This window comes from Morus notabilis, unplaced genomic scaffold, assembly GCF_000414095.1.
Source record: "Morus notabilis unplaced genomic scaffold, ASM41409v2 Scaffold789, whole genome shotgun sequence".
NCBI lineage: Eukaryota > Viridiplantae > Streptophyta > Magnoliopsida > Rosales > Moraceae > Morus > Morus notabilis.
In genome coordinates, this window is record NW_010364361.1 from 828,989 (window position 1) to 844,754 (window position 15,766).

At 34.3% G+C, this 15,766-nt stretch overlaps 2 protein-coding genes and 1 pseudogene across 2 annotated transcripts; 2 read left to right on the top strand and 1 right to left on the bottom strand.

Annotated features, from left to right (window-relative positions):
* Nucleotides 1-563: 563 nt before the first annotated feature.
* Nucleotides 564-3,259, top strand: LOC21406852 (protein DMR6-LIKE OXYGENASE 2). Its single transcript, XM_010106600.2, has 4 exons — nucleotides 564-851; nucleotides 1,032-1,279; nucleotides 1,458-1,779; nucleotides 2,722-3,259. Exons 1-4 carry the CDS (start codon nucleotides 633-635, stop codon nucleotides 2,965-2,967), a joined length of 1,035 nt encoding a protein of 344 aa, XP_010104902.1. The 5' UTR covers nucleotides 564-632; the 3' UTR covers nucleotides 2,968-3,259.
* Nucleotides 3,260-4,010: 751 nt separating this feature from the next.
* On the top strand, nucleotides 4,011-6,528 carry LOC21406854 (annotated as a pseudogene).
* A 572-nt stretch (nucleotides 6,529-7,100) lies between these two features.
* On the bottom strand, nucleotides 7,101-10,510 carry LOC21406855 (metal tolerance protein 1). The gene is made up of 2 exons (XM_010106603.2): nucleotides 10,236-10,510; nucleotides 7,101-8,538 (listed from the first exon to the last, which is right to left on the bottom strand). The coding sequence occupies exon 2, from the start codon at nucleotides 8,536-8,538 to the stop codon at nucleotides 7,261-7,263; it is 1,278 nt and encodes a 425-aa protein (XP_010104905.1). The 5' UTR covers nucleotides 10,236-10,510; the 3' UTR covers nucleotides 7,101-7,260.
* Nucleotides 10,511-15,766: the final 5,256 nt, after the last annotated feature.

The window sequence follows — 15,766 nt, forward strand, 5'->3', positions numbered from 1 at the left end:
TCCATAACTTATCTAGTTATGAACCATAACTTGACAAGTTATTATTTATTTTTGTCCATAACTTGTCTGGTTATGAACCATAACTTATCTGGTTATGAATCATAACTTGATAAGTTATGACCTATTAATTTCTATAACTAAAAATTAGTCTATATATTTTCTTAAACTTTTCATATTGGCCTATTTTCTATTATTTTTGTTTATATATTTGTACTAAATTTTCCACAGTAGTTCACATGGGTCGGTAACTCGTACAACACGTTTTTAGTGGGGGAAAAAATGATTTACATATTAGCGTAGAATTGCAGTATTTTAAAGCTTTCGTCATATGCTTGCACCGCCATTCGAGCTTTAAAAAGAAACACCACAAAGTTTAGAAGAAACATTTATCACATTTTAATTGTCCAAACAATTATTATTATTATTATTATTATTATTATTATTTATTCTTATTTTCACGGGCGCCACCTGTTTGGTACATGGTCGGCACCACAAAGTCCGTTATATCGTGCTGGTTACCATCAGCGTCTCTTCCCTAGAATCTTCTATAAATTGGTGTCACACCACATGACCTTATCAAGCCAAATCTCAAGTAGTACTCTTCATTTTCTACTGTCTTTGCATTAATAACAATGGCTGCCACAAAGCTACTGCTTGCCGACTTAGCATCCGACGTGAAATATGTTCCGTCTAACTACATCCGTCCTATGTCCGACCGCCCGAATCTCGACAAAGTTCACACGTCCGGCGCTTCCATTCCTCTCATTGATCTTCAAGGCCTCCGAGGCCCAAACCACCGCGATATTGTCAAACAGATTGGCCAAGCTTGCCAACATGATGGTTTTTTTCAGGTATATATATATATATATATATATATATATATTTATATATATGTATGTTCATGTTTATTTGTATATTCTCGAGAGTTTCGCGCAGTAATAAATACTGTCGAATTTACTTACTGTTTGATTCTGACATGATTCTGGTGGTCATGTAATTGTTCTAACTGGGCTTTGTTTTATTCTTTTTAGGTTACAAACCACGGGATACCAGAGGAGATTGTTAACAACATGCTGCGATTAGCAAGGGAGTTTTTTAGATTACCGGAGTCGGAGAGGCTGAAGAACTACTCCGACGACCCTTCGAAAACCACTAGGCTTTCCACTAGCTTTAATGTCAAGACTGAGAAAGTGGCAAACTGGAGGGACTTTCTGAGGCTCTATTGCTACCCTCTTGAGGACTTCATCAACGAATGGCCAACAAACCCTCCATCCTTTAGGTCACAACCATTTCTATGTGTACTCGTTGCTTTGCGTGTTTCTGAACGTCACATCATATAAAGAATCGAACAGCATATATATATGCAAAACTAACAAAATTTGATTTATCATATAAAGAATCGAACAGTATATATATGCAAAACTAACAGAATTTGAGTTTTTTTTTCCGCTTCGCAGAAAAGACGTAGCTAATTACTGCACGAGCGTGAGAGGACTAGTTCTGAGATTATTGGAGGCGATATCGGAGAGCTTAGGCCTAAACGTGGGCTACATTGAGAATGCATTGGGCAGGCATGGGCAACACATGGCAATGAATTACTACCCACCATGTCCACAGCCAGATCTCACTTATGGATTGCCCGGTCACACCGATCCGAATCTGATCACAGTTCTGCTCCAAGATGATGTTCCTGGACTTCAGGTCCTCAGAAATGGAAACTGGGTTGCAGTCAATCCTATTCCCAACACTTTCATTGTCAACATTGGTGATCAGATGCAGGTACTGTTTATTTGTACCCAACTCTTTTTCTTGCGTTTGTTTGTTTGTATGTTTTTCTTTTCATCATTTGTTTTCAAATCCTGTTCCTGCGCTTTTTGTTATTTTTACCATTCTTTTTCCCCTACTTTTCATCCCCTTTTTCTTATCATTTGTTTGCTCCCAAGTCTGATTCCCATTGATTACAACTTTTTTATTTTAATCGTTTTTTTTTTTTTTTTTTCTATTTCTTGTCATTCCCTTTTTGTTCTTTGGAAAGTGGGCCAAGATCAATGGACAAGAAAGTAATGGGATGTGAGTCATAGAGTTCGGTAGGGTAGAAAAAATGCCTGTTTGTTGGAGGGGAAAATAATATTAACATACTGAAGTATGGTGGATTGGTCAACCAGATCTTTGTCCAGAGATTATTTTAGGAGAGATTATAAAATAAAAGAAAGTTTTTTGTTTTTGTTTTTTTATTTTTGTTTTTTGAGTTACTTATCTCGTCGTGTAATACACATATTAAAGGAAAATGGTATAAGTTGTTAGTTGTAGCACTATTCTTATTCAAAAACAACTCTTATTAAGTTGACATTTGCGTGTGAGTCATTTAAAAAAAAAAGGAAAAAAAAAGCTGAACAAAACGTTTTTCAACCTATGAAATTGACACAATTACATAGAATTAGAACTCTGTGGATGAATAGAAGTGCTCTGAACCAAAAGATAAAAGTTGCTATAGAGTGTTATGTTGTCATATGTTATTGCATCAAAATAGAGAGACACATTTAAAAGTGTGACATATACTATTGGTTGTATTGGTATACATGTATTGAAGACTAAAAAAAATAAAGCTGAATTAGACTCTTCTGATGTATAGAACTTTTCGGTTTCATCAAAATCAAATCGTTATGTGGGAAGCGAAGAAAGTTGTCTACTAATTTCTTGTTCTTTGTGTTAATTAATTAGGTAATTAGCAATGATCGGTACAAAAGTGTTCTACATCGAGCCGTGGTTAACTGCAACAAGGAACGTATATCTATCCCAACTTTTTACTGTCCATCACCAGATGCAATTGTAGAGCCCGCCAAGCACTTGATCAACGAGGATGAACCCGCGGTCTACAGGAGCTTCACATATGCCGAGTTCTACAAAAAATTTTGGGACAGAGGACTCGCAACCGAGTGCTGCTTAGACATGTTCAAAAAAACTTGATGTGTTTGCGCCGTTAGATAACATAAATGTACTCTATTTCTTTTCGAAAGATGTTTAAGGGCATCACTAATGCTAAGCACCACCATTTAATAGAAGACGGTTCCACTTGTAAGATGTTTAAGGGCATTACTAATGCTAAGCACCACCATTTAATAGAAGGCGGGTTCCACTTGTGAGTCCCACGCTGCAAAATCCACCTTCTATTAGATGATAGTGACATTGCTCTTTCTTTTCTCCCCATGTGCATTTAGGTAGATAGATGTAATGTAATATTTCAAAAGGGTATGCTCTATTTTGCCTTTATGCTCTAAACAATTACAGATCCCCGTTGATTGACATTATAATCGTTATGGTCCTTATGGATATCTTTTTAATTTCTCCACTTCTGAACCTTTGGAATATATGCAATAGCTTGGAAATGTTAAGTAGAGCACAAAAAATAATTAGAGCTCAGTTCCGTGACCATTAGGAAAACTGAATTTTCTGATTAAGCTTCCAAAGATGTACAGATTTTTAATTCCTCCCCTTCCAAACCTTAAAATGCCAAGGTCAACTGGAATGTTAATGGGTGTGAAAAAATTGGTGGAAAAATATGCGAGTATGTATTTCCATATTGTAATATGAAAGTTCTTTTTTTTTTTTTTTTTTTTTTTTTTTTTTTTTTTTTTTTTTTAATATGAAAGTAATTTTGTTAGTTTCGTTGGACTCGGTGTTGAATAAATTTTTGGGTACATGAGTTGGGACAATGGTTATCTCATTCGAGATTCTTTTTCTTATTATTGGGTGTGTGGTTATTTGCGAAATAGTCTCTAATATTGTGTAGGTGTTGCAGCTTAATTTGCTTTTTCCCTTAGTTGTTTTTGCCTTTAGCTTTGCGCCCTTCTAATGAAGCTCCTTTTGTCTCTAATTTTTCAATGATGTAGATATTTTTTCATCATGGTCCAAAGTTTTGTTTCAATTCAAAAGGACAACTCAAAGAATAGTCAAAAGTAAGTGGCTGATAAATAACATATAAAATTTTAAACAAAAAAAAAACTCAGCCTTATAACCGACTTTGATTGATCAAATCTCAACCAAAACATGAACTCAATGGAAAACGAGATGAGGAACTCCATAGAAGAAGATGAAAAGTCTTCTCAATACGCCATGCAACTCGCAAGCGCTTCTGTTCTTCCTATGGCAATGAAAGCAGCAGCTTTGGAGCTTGGTGTGCTTGAGATCATTAAAAAAGCTGGTCCAGGAGCTCTTCTCTCAGCTTCCCAAGTAGCATCAGAGCTCAAGGCTCAGAACCGAGATGCCTCTTTGGTTCTCGATCGCCTTCTTTCTGCTCATTCGGTTCTCACCTGTTCGGTTTCCCACAGCCAATCTGATGGGAAGGCTCTTAGGCTTCATGGGTTGTCACCAGTTTTCTAAGTACTTTGTTCCAAACCATGAGGGAGCTTCCATGGCACCTTTAATGTTTTTGATGCAGGACAAGGTCTACATGGATATTTGGTAATTCATATCTATATATTTGCTAGAGCAATTCTTTCATTTTAGTTTATTGATTTTGGATGAGAATTATGCAATTCACTTTTCGACTGATATAAAGTGATCTAATCCATATTGATTTGATATCTTATCTTATCTTGATTGAATTGGATTTAAGATTATGTGAATTGGGTCAGAATGGTTTTGGTTTTAAGTGGAAAAACTAAGCTAATATTTTAGTTATGTACAATTTATTGTGTGTAAATTTTGAATTGATTTTTGGGTGTATATTTTGTTAATGATATTTATCTTTATTTTAGAGTTAGGATTGGTTATTTGATTATTCCTCTTTATTAGTAAGGGTAGATTAGTCTTTTATTATTATGCTTGTAAGGCTATATAAACCCTCTTTGATAGTTTATTCAACTAATTAGATTTTCTCTGCAATTGCAATAGAACTTTGGCATTACGTCTCTCTTTTTTTTTTTTTTTTTTTCTTTTTTTTTTTTTTTCTTTTTTTTTTTTTTTCTTTTTTTTTTTTTTTCTTTTTTTTTTTTTTTCTTTTTTTTTTTTTTTCTCTATTTTGTATTGGGTACTTCTCACATATTTCACTGGATCATGTGTCTAATCCAAGTTATAAAGCAGCTCACTATAAAATTCCACTAATTGGCTTGATTTGAATGTTAACCAAAGACTGAATTAATTGGATTGATTATCTTCAAAGTCCATGGTCATTTCAGTTGACGAGATTATATGCCTTCTCATAAAGAAACTTAACAACAACAACAACAACAATAATAATAATAATCTGTCACAACAGGCACCATGTGAAAGATGCAGTTATGGAAGGTGGTCATCCATATGAAAGGGCCCATGGAATGAATATGGTTGAGTACGTTAGGAAGGATGATAGATTTGGTGAGCTTTTCAAGTGTTCAATGAAGGAATTTAACCCCATACTAATGAAGAGGATTTTGGAGATTTATCAATGTTTTGAAGGTTTAACTTCTCTAGTGGATGTGGGTGGTGGTGGATGGCACTATCCTTAACATGATCATCTCCAAGTACCCTACAATCAAGGGCATCAACTTTGATTTGGCTTCTGTTTTAAGACAAGTCTCCAACTTATGCTGGTATGAATATGTTCCAAACTTACAGAAAATGTTTCAATTTCCTAATAGGAAAGAAGATGCTTGTTACTTGAGATTTAACTTCTTGATTTAAGGGTAAAAGAAAACGACATTTCACTAATTCTATGAGCAAATAGTGATTTGTGCAAGTAAGAATTACATTTCTTTTTAATATGGGGTGAAGAATTTTGAATTATACACCTTAAAATAGAGTTAGATGTAAATTTACGGTTAGACTAAGTATGCAACCACGTACGAATCACAATTTTAATGGTCATTCAAGTTTTAGTAGAATTAATGATAACCAACTATAGTGGCCTTGTAGAAGTCAGTTTGGTTCGTTTTTCAGTCTTAATATCTTGGGTAATTTTGCTTCAGGTATTGAGCACTGTGCAGGAGATATGTTTGTTGCCATTCCCAAAGGAGACGCCATTTTCATGAAGGTCAATTTCAATTGGCCATGTCCTATTCACATGCTTTACTGCATATCCACCAGTAAATTAATGTCATTCTATCTAACTTGTAACCTTTTAAAAAAATAATAATAATAATTTCAACACATCAGAAAATTTTGTTTTTGAGGCTCTTAAACTGATGCAATGATTTGGAAACTTGAATGAAACAGTGGATGTTACACGCTTGGGATGACGAGAACAGCTTGGTGATACTACAGAATTGCTGAGGCCTTACCAGACCATGGAAAAGTGATAGTCTGGAAACTAGCCTTGCTGCTAGAAGCTTGTTTCAATTTGACATGTTCATGATGAACACAAACATCACAGGGAAGGAGAGAGCAGAAAAGGAATTTCAAAGTCTAGCAAAAGAAACAGGATTTTCTAGCATTCATGTGGCATGTTCTGCCTTTAATTTTTCAGTCATTGAGGTCCTCAAAAGGGCATGAAATTCATTTAGACTTGTTTTGTATGTTATATCATGCATCACACTCAATAAAAATAATTTTCTCCCCTCAAAACCATTCCACAGACATTTCTTTCCCCTCAAAACATACTTATACAGGAACATCAAATTATAAGAAAAGGGGTGTTTAATCCTAAAGTTTCTATGACCGTTTTTTTCCTCGAAAATTGCTATCATCAGTGGTGGTTATCACTACTGATTTTTGAACTAGTTAAAATTTGACATCTTAATCTATGTGAGACCTGTATCATAATCAGTGAGTCGCAGAGTTACCGTCAGACGTTGTCATTGATTGAAAATGTGCGGTGATGATATAAAATCACACAACATTGTAATTTCCCATACAGGCAAACACCGTACCAGGTTTTCATAAAATGCCAGCATGTAAATACAATCACAATTAAAAGGTGTGCAGACAAAAGAGAAGCAAGTTTCTAGATGCTTAGGAACCTAATCATCCAAACTAGTTTCACTTGTAATAAAAGCGAGAATAGATCACCAGAAATTGCAAAATCCTAAAGAGAGTATAAGAGATATATGTTGCGGAGTTTTCATATTATTCCCTAAATGATGGAGGGAGTTCAGGCATTGAGAGAGACCGGGTAAGAAACAAAATTTCTGCCAACAATATGCGCATTATATATTAAAATAAGAGAAGAATTAAGGCAAAGAGCTTGCTTAAACAATATTTTGAACTAAAAAGAGAAAGATAAGTTTGAGAGATTAGCTCAACTAAATACAATACTCTACCTAAAGCTAATCGCCTCCACAAGATCTACTGACGCTCAATTTGAATTGTCACATGACTGATGTTATACTCTCTCCTGATATAGTCTATGACCTTATCTAGTACCATATCAGCATCGGCATCCGGCTTAACTATAACATGGCAGGCCAGCAAGACCTTACCAACGGTAATGGCCCAAATGTGCAGCTCGTGTATGGCAACGACTTCCTCCATCTCGCAGAGACCTTTCTCAAGCTTTGTGGCGTCGATCTCCCTAGGTGTGCTCTCCATCAGAACCTCCAGAATGTTCCGCAGCATCCTGATTGTCGTTCCCAGCACAACTACTGAAAAAATGAGCGTGCATATGAGATCGATGATCTTCCACTCAGGCTTATACCATATAATTGCCCCACCAATCATCACTCCAACACTCTGAATAGAGTCCCCAAGTACATGAAGATAAGCCCCTTGTATGTTGATATTCCATTGCCTTTTCGGTTTGGCTCCACCTGCAGCTTTCGTTTCACCTTCACAGCAATTATTAAGAAGAGGCTCAGTGAGACCAGCTTCATTAGCATTATGCTGCTCGTTATCATGTTGTGACGGCCTCCCTTGGTGAGCATGATCATGATCATCATGATCATGATGGTGATGGTGATGGTGATGTCTGGTGACACTTATCCCATGGTGATGTCTATCGTCATAACCTTCATGGCCATGACTATGGCCCCCATGTCCATGATCATGCCCATGGCCGTGATCATGCCCATGGCCGTGATCATGACCCAACAAGATTGCCATAGCAATATTAACCACCAAACCAAATGCAGAGACAACAAACATGAGAAAGCCCTTAACTTCACCAGTATCATTGATAAGTCTAGCAATGGCTTCATAAACAAGGATTCCAGCAAGAAGCCATATCATTTGAATAGAAACAAGAGCGCCCAATATTTCGATCCTGAAGAAACCATAAGATTGGCGAGGAGTCGCCTCCCAACCTGATGCCCAGATTGAGAACAAAGAAATTGCAAATGCTGCAACATCTGATAGTAAATGAGCTGCGTCTGTCAAAATCGCAAGACTGTTGGCTTGAATACCTCCAATAACTTCCACAGTCATGAAAACAACACACAGTCCTACTGCAATTAAAAGTTTCCGCATGGATGCTGATCGTTCCTGCGCATCTTTAGAACTTGCCTTGGCATCCGAAAATCCACATGGTGCTTCCCCACAAATCTTAATCCCGCGCAAGCTTTTGTCTTCATCTGGAACCTCTCCATGCACTTCAATTATATGCCCATGTTCAGAGTTTTGCTCTTCCATCTGGAAACAAACAATCACCAAAATGCGTTTTTAATTTAAACTCCATCAGTGAATATGCTAGCACATTATTATTTCACCTATAACATAAAGAAGCTTATTATTCATGACAATTATTAAGATTACAATAACAAACGCTCTGAAAATTTTAAATTCCATTCAAAAAAGCTCTCTAACTGCGGCTGAAAGGTAACAAACATATGAATAGACGCCTCAAGCAAATAAAGAAAAAGAAGCTCAGGAACACCAACAAATTCCTAAAGGCAACCAAATTCACACAACGCAACGAACAGAAGCTATCCAGTCTAACACCGATATACGTTCTTAATTCCATCTAAACAAGTAGATCCAGTCTAACACCAATATACGTTTTTAATTCCATCTAAACAAGTAGCCATCTACGGCAAAAATGTAGAAAACAAAAGAATAAGCTGCTTCAAGCAACTAAAGAAAAAATAATTTCTGGAACATCAACATATTCCTAAAGGCCACCAAATTACAGAATGCAACGAATAAAAGCCATTGTTAAATGCACTGGCTCCTATTCTATCCTAACTAACCCAGTCTCCAAAAAATTCAAGTATTTGAAAGCCATAGCGACAAGAATACCGGATACTTACAGTTTCCATCTGCAAACACGGCAGTAGATAGTATAAAATACTCCAAAATAAATGTTATTATTATTATTTAAAAAATAATAAGAAGAAGAAGAGGACTGAAAGCACAAGCCTAAAGCCTTTTACATAGACTAATCAAGCCCGAATCTGAGTAGGAATCCTAATTCAAGTAGACTTTAAAAATAAAAAAAATAAAAAAAATCCTAATCCTAATCCTAATAAAACACCAGAAAACAACACCGCAGGCATTGATGAACAAGAAAAAGCACTGGAGGGAAGAATATATGTATGCGTGTGTGTGTGTGTGCGCGTGTACACACCCCATTTTCTAAAAAATCAAATAAATCAATGGTTCTTCATCAGAAGCCTATTTCACTTGAAAAAAAGTAATGTGTGTGTGTGTGTGTGCGTGTGTGTGTACTTTTCTCAACAGAAACTGCCAAGATGATCATGAACACCAAGCAATCACCAAAAGCTTCAACCAGGCATAAAGTAAATACACGATCGCGAATAATTTTGCTCAGAAGAAAGGCAGATAATACACGAAGATTCTGGAAATACGCATTTGAGAGTAAAATTCAAGAAGAATCCAATTTCCCAGAAACGAAAATAAATTAATCAAAAAGCAATACATACCTCAGTCAGTTAACAAGAAGATGAAGAAGATATATACACATATATACACATATATATATATAGAGAGAGAGAGAGAGAGAGAGAGAGAGAGAGAAAGACTGAAATTCTGGAAAAACTAAATCACATACGGAAAAGACTAACAAGTTCTTATTTTGAGCCACACCCATATATTAAAAAAACAAAAACAAAAACAAAATCACGAGATAATCCAGTTTATATCACGTCAGAAAGTGCCATAAAAATAAATAAAAAAAGCAAATGCCCAAAACTAATCCACATGAATAACACCACCCCATAGAAGAGAAGAGGACTGATTTGAATAAAATATAATATCACTTGAAAAAAGAGGATCTGCAAATCCGCAAAAAAGAGCATAAACCCACTATTATACGAAAAATAAATAAATAAATAAATAAACAATAGAGAGAGAAAGAGAGAGAAGGATACCTCAAAACTGAACGCGAAAGAATGGGTCTGAAAGGGGAGAGATTGAAGAAGCTAAGAAGCGAAGGAATAATGGGTATATTATTGAAGCAAAATGGTCCTGAGATTCTTCCAGAAACAGAGGCTGGCTACCAGGTTATTATATGCGTATATACATTCATATATATTCATATTGAGGTTAAATAAGAGACGTTCAAACAAATATTTTAAAAAATAAAAATAAAACTATTGACTGCGATAGAAAGGACTTCATTTTTTCCTTGGCTGTCAGAATTGAAAGTGGGTGTCTTTCGAGGCCTTTTTAAAAATAACTAAAAACGATCACTTTTTATAAAAAGAGATAAGGTGATCATTTTTTATAAAAAATAAATATTATTTTATTAATTTTACTTTGTTAAATAATTATTTTAGGGGTTGTTTGGTTAGAGGATTCGTAACCTGATTCGAATCATAGTTCGTGATTCGTTATAATATTTTTTCTCATAAAAAATATACGTAAATTAAAAATAATTTTAATCTATGAACCAAACGTCTCCTTAGTATATTTTTCGTATCTTTTTGTCTAGTTTTTTTTTTTATTTTTTATTTTTTTTATAGGAGAATCTATGTTTTCATAGAATTTGTAATTCGTTTGGTAGCAATTTAGTGGTCATCAATAATTTTTTCAGTTTTTACCCTTTATTTTTTCTAGGGCAGCCATTTGTGACTTTTTACCTCCTCTATTTTAAGAGAAAATAATAAAAATGGGAATATATGATCTTTTTTTTTAAGTTTTCTAGTGAGATAATTCGAGAAAGAGCGAGGAAGAAGGAGAATAGTTTGGCCGCCTACTGGAAGCACGTCTCCGGTCAATCGACTTCTAAAATACACCCACATGCTTTGCGTCAGTTGATCTACACGATGGTGGAGTCCATATTGGTATTTTCTTCTCTTTTTTTAGTTGTTCGTGGAATAAAGACAATCATTCAGCTGGTGTTGGTGTTTGTTTTTCCCTAAAATTCCCTACAAATCATTAGATATGTGTGGCCTTGGTTGTTTTTGTTGTTTTTTGTCGTGTTCTCCCACCAATTTATAACCTTGTGGGGTTTTGGGTTGTTCTTTATATTCTATATGTCTTTAGCCAGATCTCCCGTTTCGGTGAGCGTGATCTAAAAGAATACTGTCTTTTAGAGGTCGGTCTTTACATATAGTTTGCTATAGTCCTTTCGGGAGATCCAAACATGGAAGGAGAATTAAACGAGCCAAGAGAAATGCTCCAAATTGTGTCCATTATTGGACCTTGGATCCCTGTACTAGGACGCCAATGGATCTATCGATTTTAATTTGTTGTATCAAGTTTTCTATATTGAGTTCTCTATAAGCTTCATGGTTTTTTTTTTTTATTAATGACATGTTTTTTGCATTAAAAAAAAGACTTCTATCTTTTGGAGAATGCCCCTAACCTCTTTAGTAGGTGACAGTTCGGTCCTTATTCTTTTACTTTTAGCAAAATGATCCCAACATTATTAAATTATTGAACCTAAGTCCAATTTGTCTAGATCCGTAAAATTACCTACATTTAAACCTGTGTAACCCCTAAAAAAACAAAATTGCCCTAAACCCATCTCCTAAATTCGTATCATTCTAATTTGATAATCAAAAGTTATGATTTTCTAAAAAGGGGATTTCTTTCGTGGGAAATTGAGAGAGCGTTTGATTTGGATGATTCACCCTCCATTGAGTCGGATTTAGCTTGCATTGACTACGGTGAGAGTAGGTTGGTGGGAAGATGCTTGTGCGACAAGTTAAAGGAGCTAGAACCAAATTGACAAAAAAATAAAAATAAAAACAAAACAAAAAATCACCACAAAATAACCTAAAAATATAAAACTGACCACTAAAAACTGGTTTGAATCATCATAAAATCACCAATAATCTCAAACTATAAAATTGATTTCAAATAACAAATAATTAAAATAAAATCACCAAATTTGGTTTGAAACTCCATTAAAAAAAATCTGGTTTGAAACACCAGAAAATCACCTTCAAATAACCATAAAATCACCAAAAAGGTGAAACAATAAAACTGATTCAAAATTAACGATAAATTAAACAAAACAAGTCGTAAAAAAAAACTTTAAACTGAAATTTTGTCAACAAAAACAAACACTGTAACAAGAACTGATCATCAAATTTGCATTGCTTACCATTAATGGATATTATATTACAAAATAGCAAGGCAAATCCAAAACAATTTCTACATTAAATTCCTACATCAATACACCTTTCAATTTACAAACAAACACCACTGTTGAGGGTTAAAATTAGTCAACAGGTTAATAATAAGTTTTTTGGTGATTTGTGAATAGATTAGGGATAAGATTCATAGACTCAAAAGAAGAATAACAACACCAAAAATTATAGTGGTTCACTCCAATATAGAGTTACATCCACTGAGAGGGTTTTATTATTCTTCGTAGAAATTACAAATTATGGGGATAAAGGTGTTCTAGAATCTGAATCCCTCTCAGGCCATTCTCCTTGTATATATACATCATATTACCTCTGTCAATTATCAATTGTTTAATCAAATCTCATGATATCTTCACCAAACTCCGGAACAGTAGTCTCTGATCACTGAGATTTTAGCCAGTCTGCCCGATTTTCTCCACCAGCTTCGCCACATATTCTGCATGCATTTAATACATGTCAAATCTTTTGTACAGTTATCACTTCAGTCTGGACGTGGGTGGGTTCGTCGCTTTCAGCTCTTTCGAAGCGATCTTCGTTCATGGCCAGTAAAGCATTCGTCTCCATATCGTGGTCTTCCTTTCCTGCAGTCGATCCCTTCAGCGGAGTTATTTAACTGAGCAAGGGTTGACGTCCATGAAGTGCGCTCTACTACCACTCCGTACCCTCCTGTCTCAATTATTTTACGCTTTAATTGCGCCACGTGGCGCCCAACCATTGCCTCATGTGGGGTTTAAGGTTTTACCCCACAACAACCACGATTACAAAAATGAAGAACAAAACCCATTTCCACGTGCTACTCCCACCGGAATTAATTAGCTTTTGCATTGTCTTCAATAGATTCTCTAGAAATTTCTCTCTCACGGTAGGTATTGTTGATTTTCTCAAGTTGAGCTTCTAAATCATTAACCTTTCTCAGCAACCCATGTATGATCATCTTCGATCTCCTACATATGGGTGAGTATTTCCAGACAAAATTGGTGTAAGGATGACATCCTTCACGTTGGGAAAGAGATATAGAACAGATTCCAAACACAAAATCTAAAATTCCGAATTTCCAAAAACCATTTTAATGAAAAACAAAACTTACTCCATGTAAATGACACCTATAAAATCTGTGCTCAAGGTTGAAGTCTGTCCAAAAAGTGATTACCTTTGTAGATTTTGGATTCTCACAGTCACACAAAGGGGTTTCTTCCATTACATCCCTAATTTGAAGAAAAACTTCAAGAACCTTAACTTTTGTCACGTTTTTCTGAAGAATATCAGCCTCAAATTGAATAAAATCATAATTTTACGAAAACAACCCTTGTAATCAGGTTACGTGAGGGGTCACATGGGTTTTAACGTAGGTAATTTCATGAATCTGGACGAAAATGACTTAATTTCACCAATTTAATGACGTCGGGGGCCATTTTACCAAAATTAAAAAAAATAGGGACTAAATTATCACCTACTAAAGAGATTAGGTACCCTCTATGCCAATTATCCTTTAGAGAAGGAAAATATTTTGAATTATAGGATAAAGTGGGAAAAAATTACTCTATTTGTATACGATTCAAATCATCAGTTCAAACCCACTAAAAAACAATATCTGCTCAATTTTTTATATATTACAAATGATATCTAACCATATCATGTAATACTATTTAATGAACTTAAATATTAAAGCATAAAAAATAAAGGTGCAATTCGCTTTATTAGTTCAATTTACAACTTAAATTTTTGTTACAGTATTTTTTCTCATAAAAATTAAAATTTAATTTTTTCAGTTACAATGTTTTCTCTCATATAAATTTAGTTTTTAACTCAACTTCTTCATTCGAATGAGCGAAATGAATGAAGTCAACATTTTAAATAGTGTGACGTAATATAGTTAGTTAGGCACTAATTTAGAACATTAAAATTAAATAAGTGATTTAAATTTATCTTGTATGTGCCAAGTAAAATTTCATTTTAAATTATTTTTTTAAAAATAAATAACTTATCATAGGGCTGAAGCCTTTGGGTTTGTACCACACTAAATCCTTAGTGCGTGTTGGGCATATATAGCAGGTGGGTCCTAACAAAAGGACCACTTTTCTCGATAAAATTATTAAACTTACTCTTGAAGTGCATACGCCTAAATTTTCACCTCGTATTATTGATTAATTCAATTTTTATTCATGTAATTATTTAACTAAAATGGATATTAATTAAGAGTAAGAGGTAAAAATTCAGACTCGTAGACTTTAAGAGTGTGTTTGATAGGAGAGATAGATAGAGGGAGAGAAAGAGATAGAGGGAGGGGTCTAATCTCTTGTTTGATTGGAGGGAGATGAGTAAGGAGAGGAGAGGTGGATGGATGAGGTCTTCCTCATGGCCACCAAATTAGACCCTTCCATTGATGGAAGGATCCGAACAATCTTTCACTTTAAACTTTAAAAGACTATTTCACTCTCTAAATTAATTGTTAACAAATAGTTTAAATAGACAATATAATAATTTAATAAATAATTATCATCCACTTTTTCAACACTTCTTCTATCCTACTAAACAACATGAAGGATTACTATAATTCTCTCAATCCTTCATGCTCTTCATCGTTACAATTATTTCCTCTCTCCATCTTTTCTACTCTCTATTGTTCCAATTAAACAGAGCCTAAGGGGTATTTGCTTTTCTCTTTCTTTCTTTTCTCATATCTGGAGTTGTTGTGAAGCCTAAAAATTGAAACCTAATAGCAGTGCTCTTTATCGTAATGTTTTTGTCTAAATTTTAACCGTCATATCTATTTAGAAATTATTTAAAATTTTGGAATAATTTATTAGAATAAAAAGTTCAGAGATAAAGTTATTAAATCGTGAAATTTAAAGGATAAAATTGCTAAATAACTTTGGTCAGAAAGCTCCGTCTAAATGATCAAGATTTTTTTTTCTCTAGGCTACTTATAAGGAAACAACTTACAAAGTATAACAAATGCAAAAAAAGGTTTTATCCAATTATTATTGTTGTCATTATTGTCCTTATTGTCCTTATTATCGTTGTTGTCGTTATTGTCGTTATTGTCGTTGTTGTTGTTGTTGTTATTATTATTATTATTATTATGATTATTATTATTATTATTAATATGATAGGTTTTATCCAATTATTATTGTTGTCATTATTGTCCTTATTGTCCTTATTATCGTTGTTGTCGTTATTGTCGTTATTGTCGTTGTTGTTGTTGTTGTTATTATTATTATTATTATTATGATTATTATTATTATTATTAATATGATTATTATTATTATTATTATTATTGTTGTTGTTGTTGTTGTTGTTAC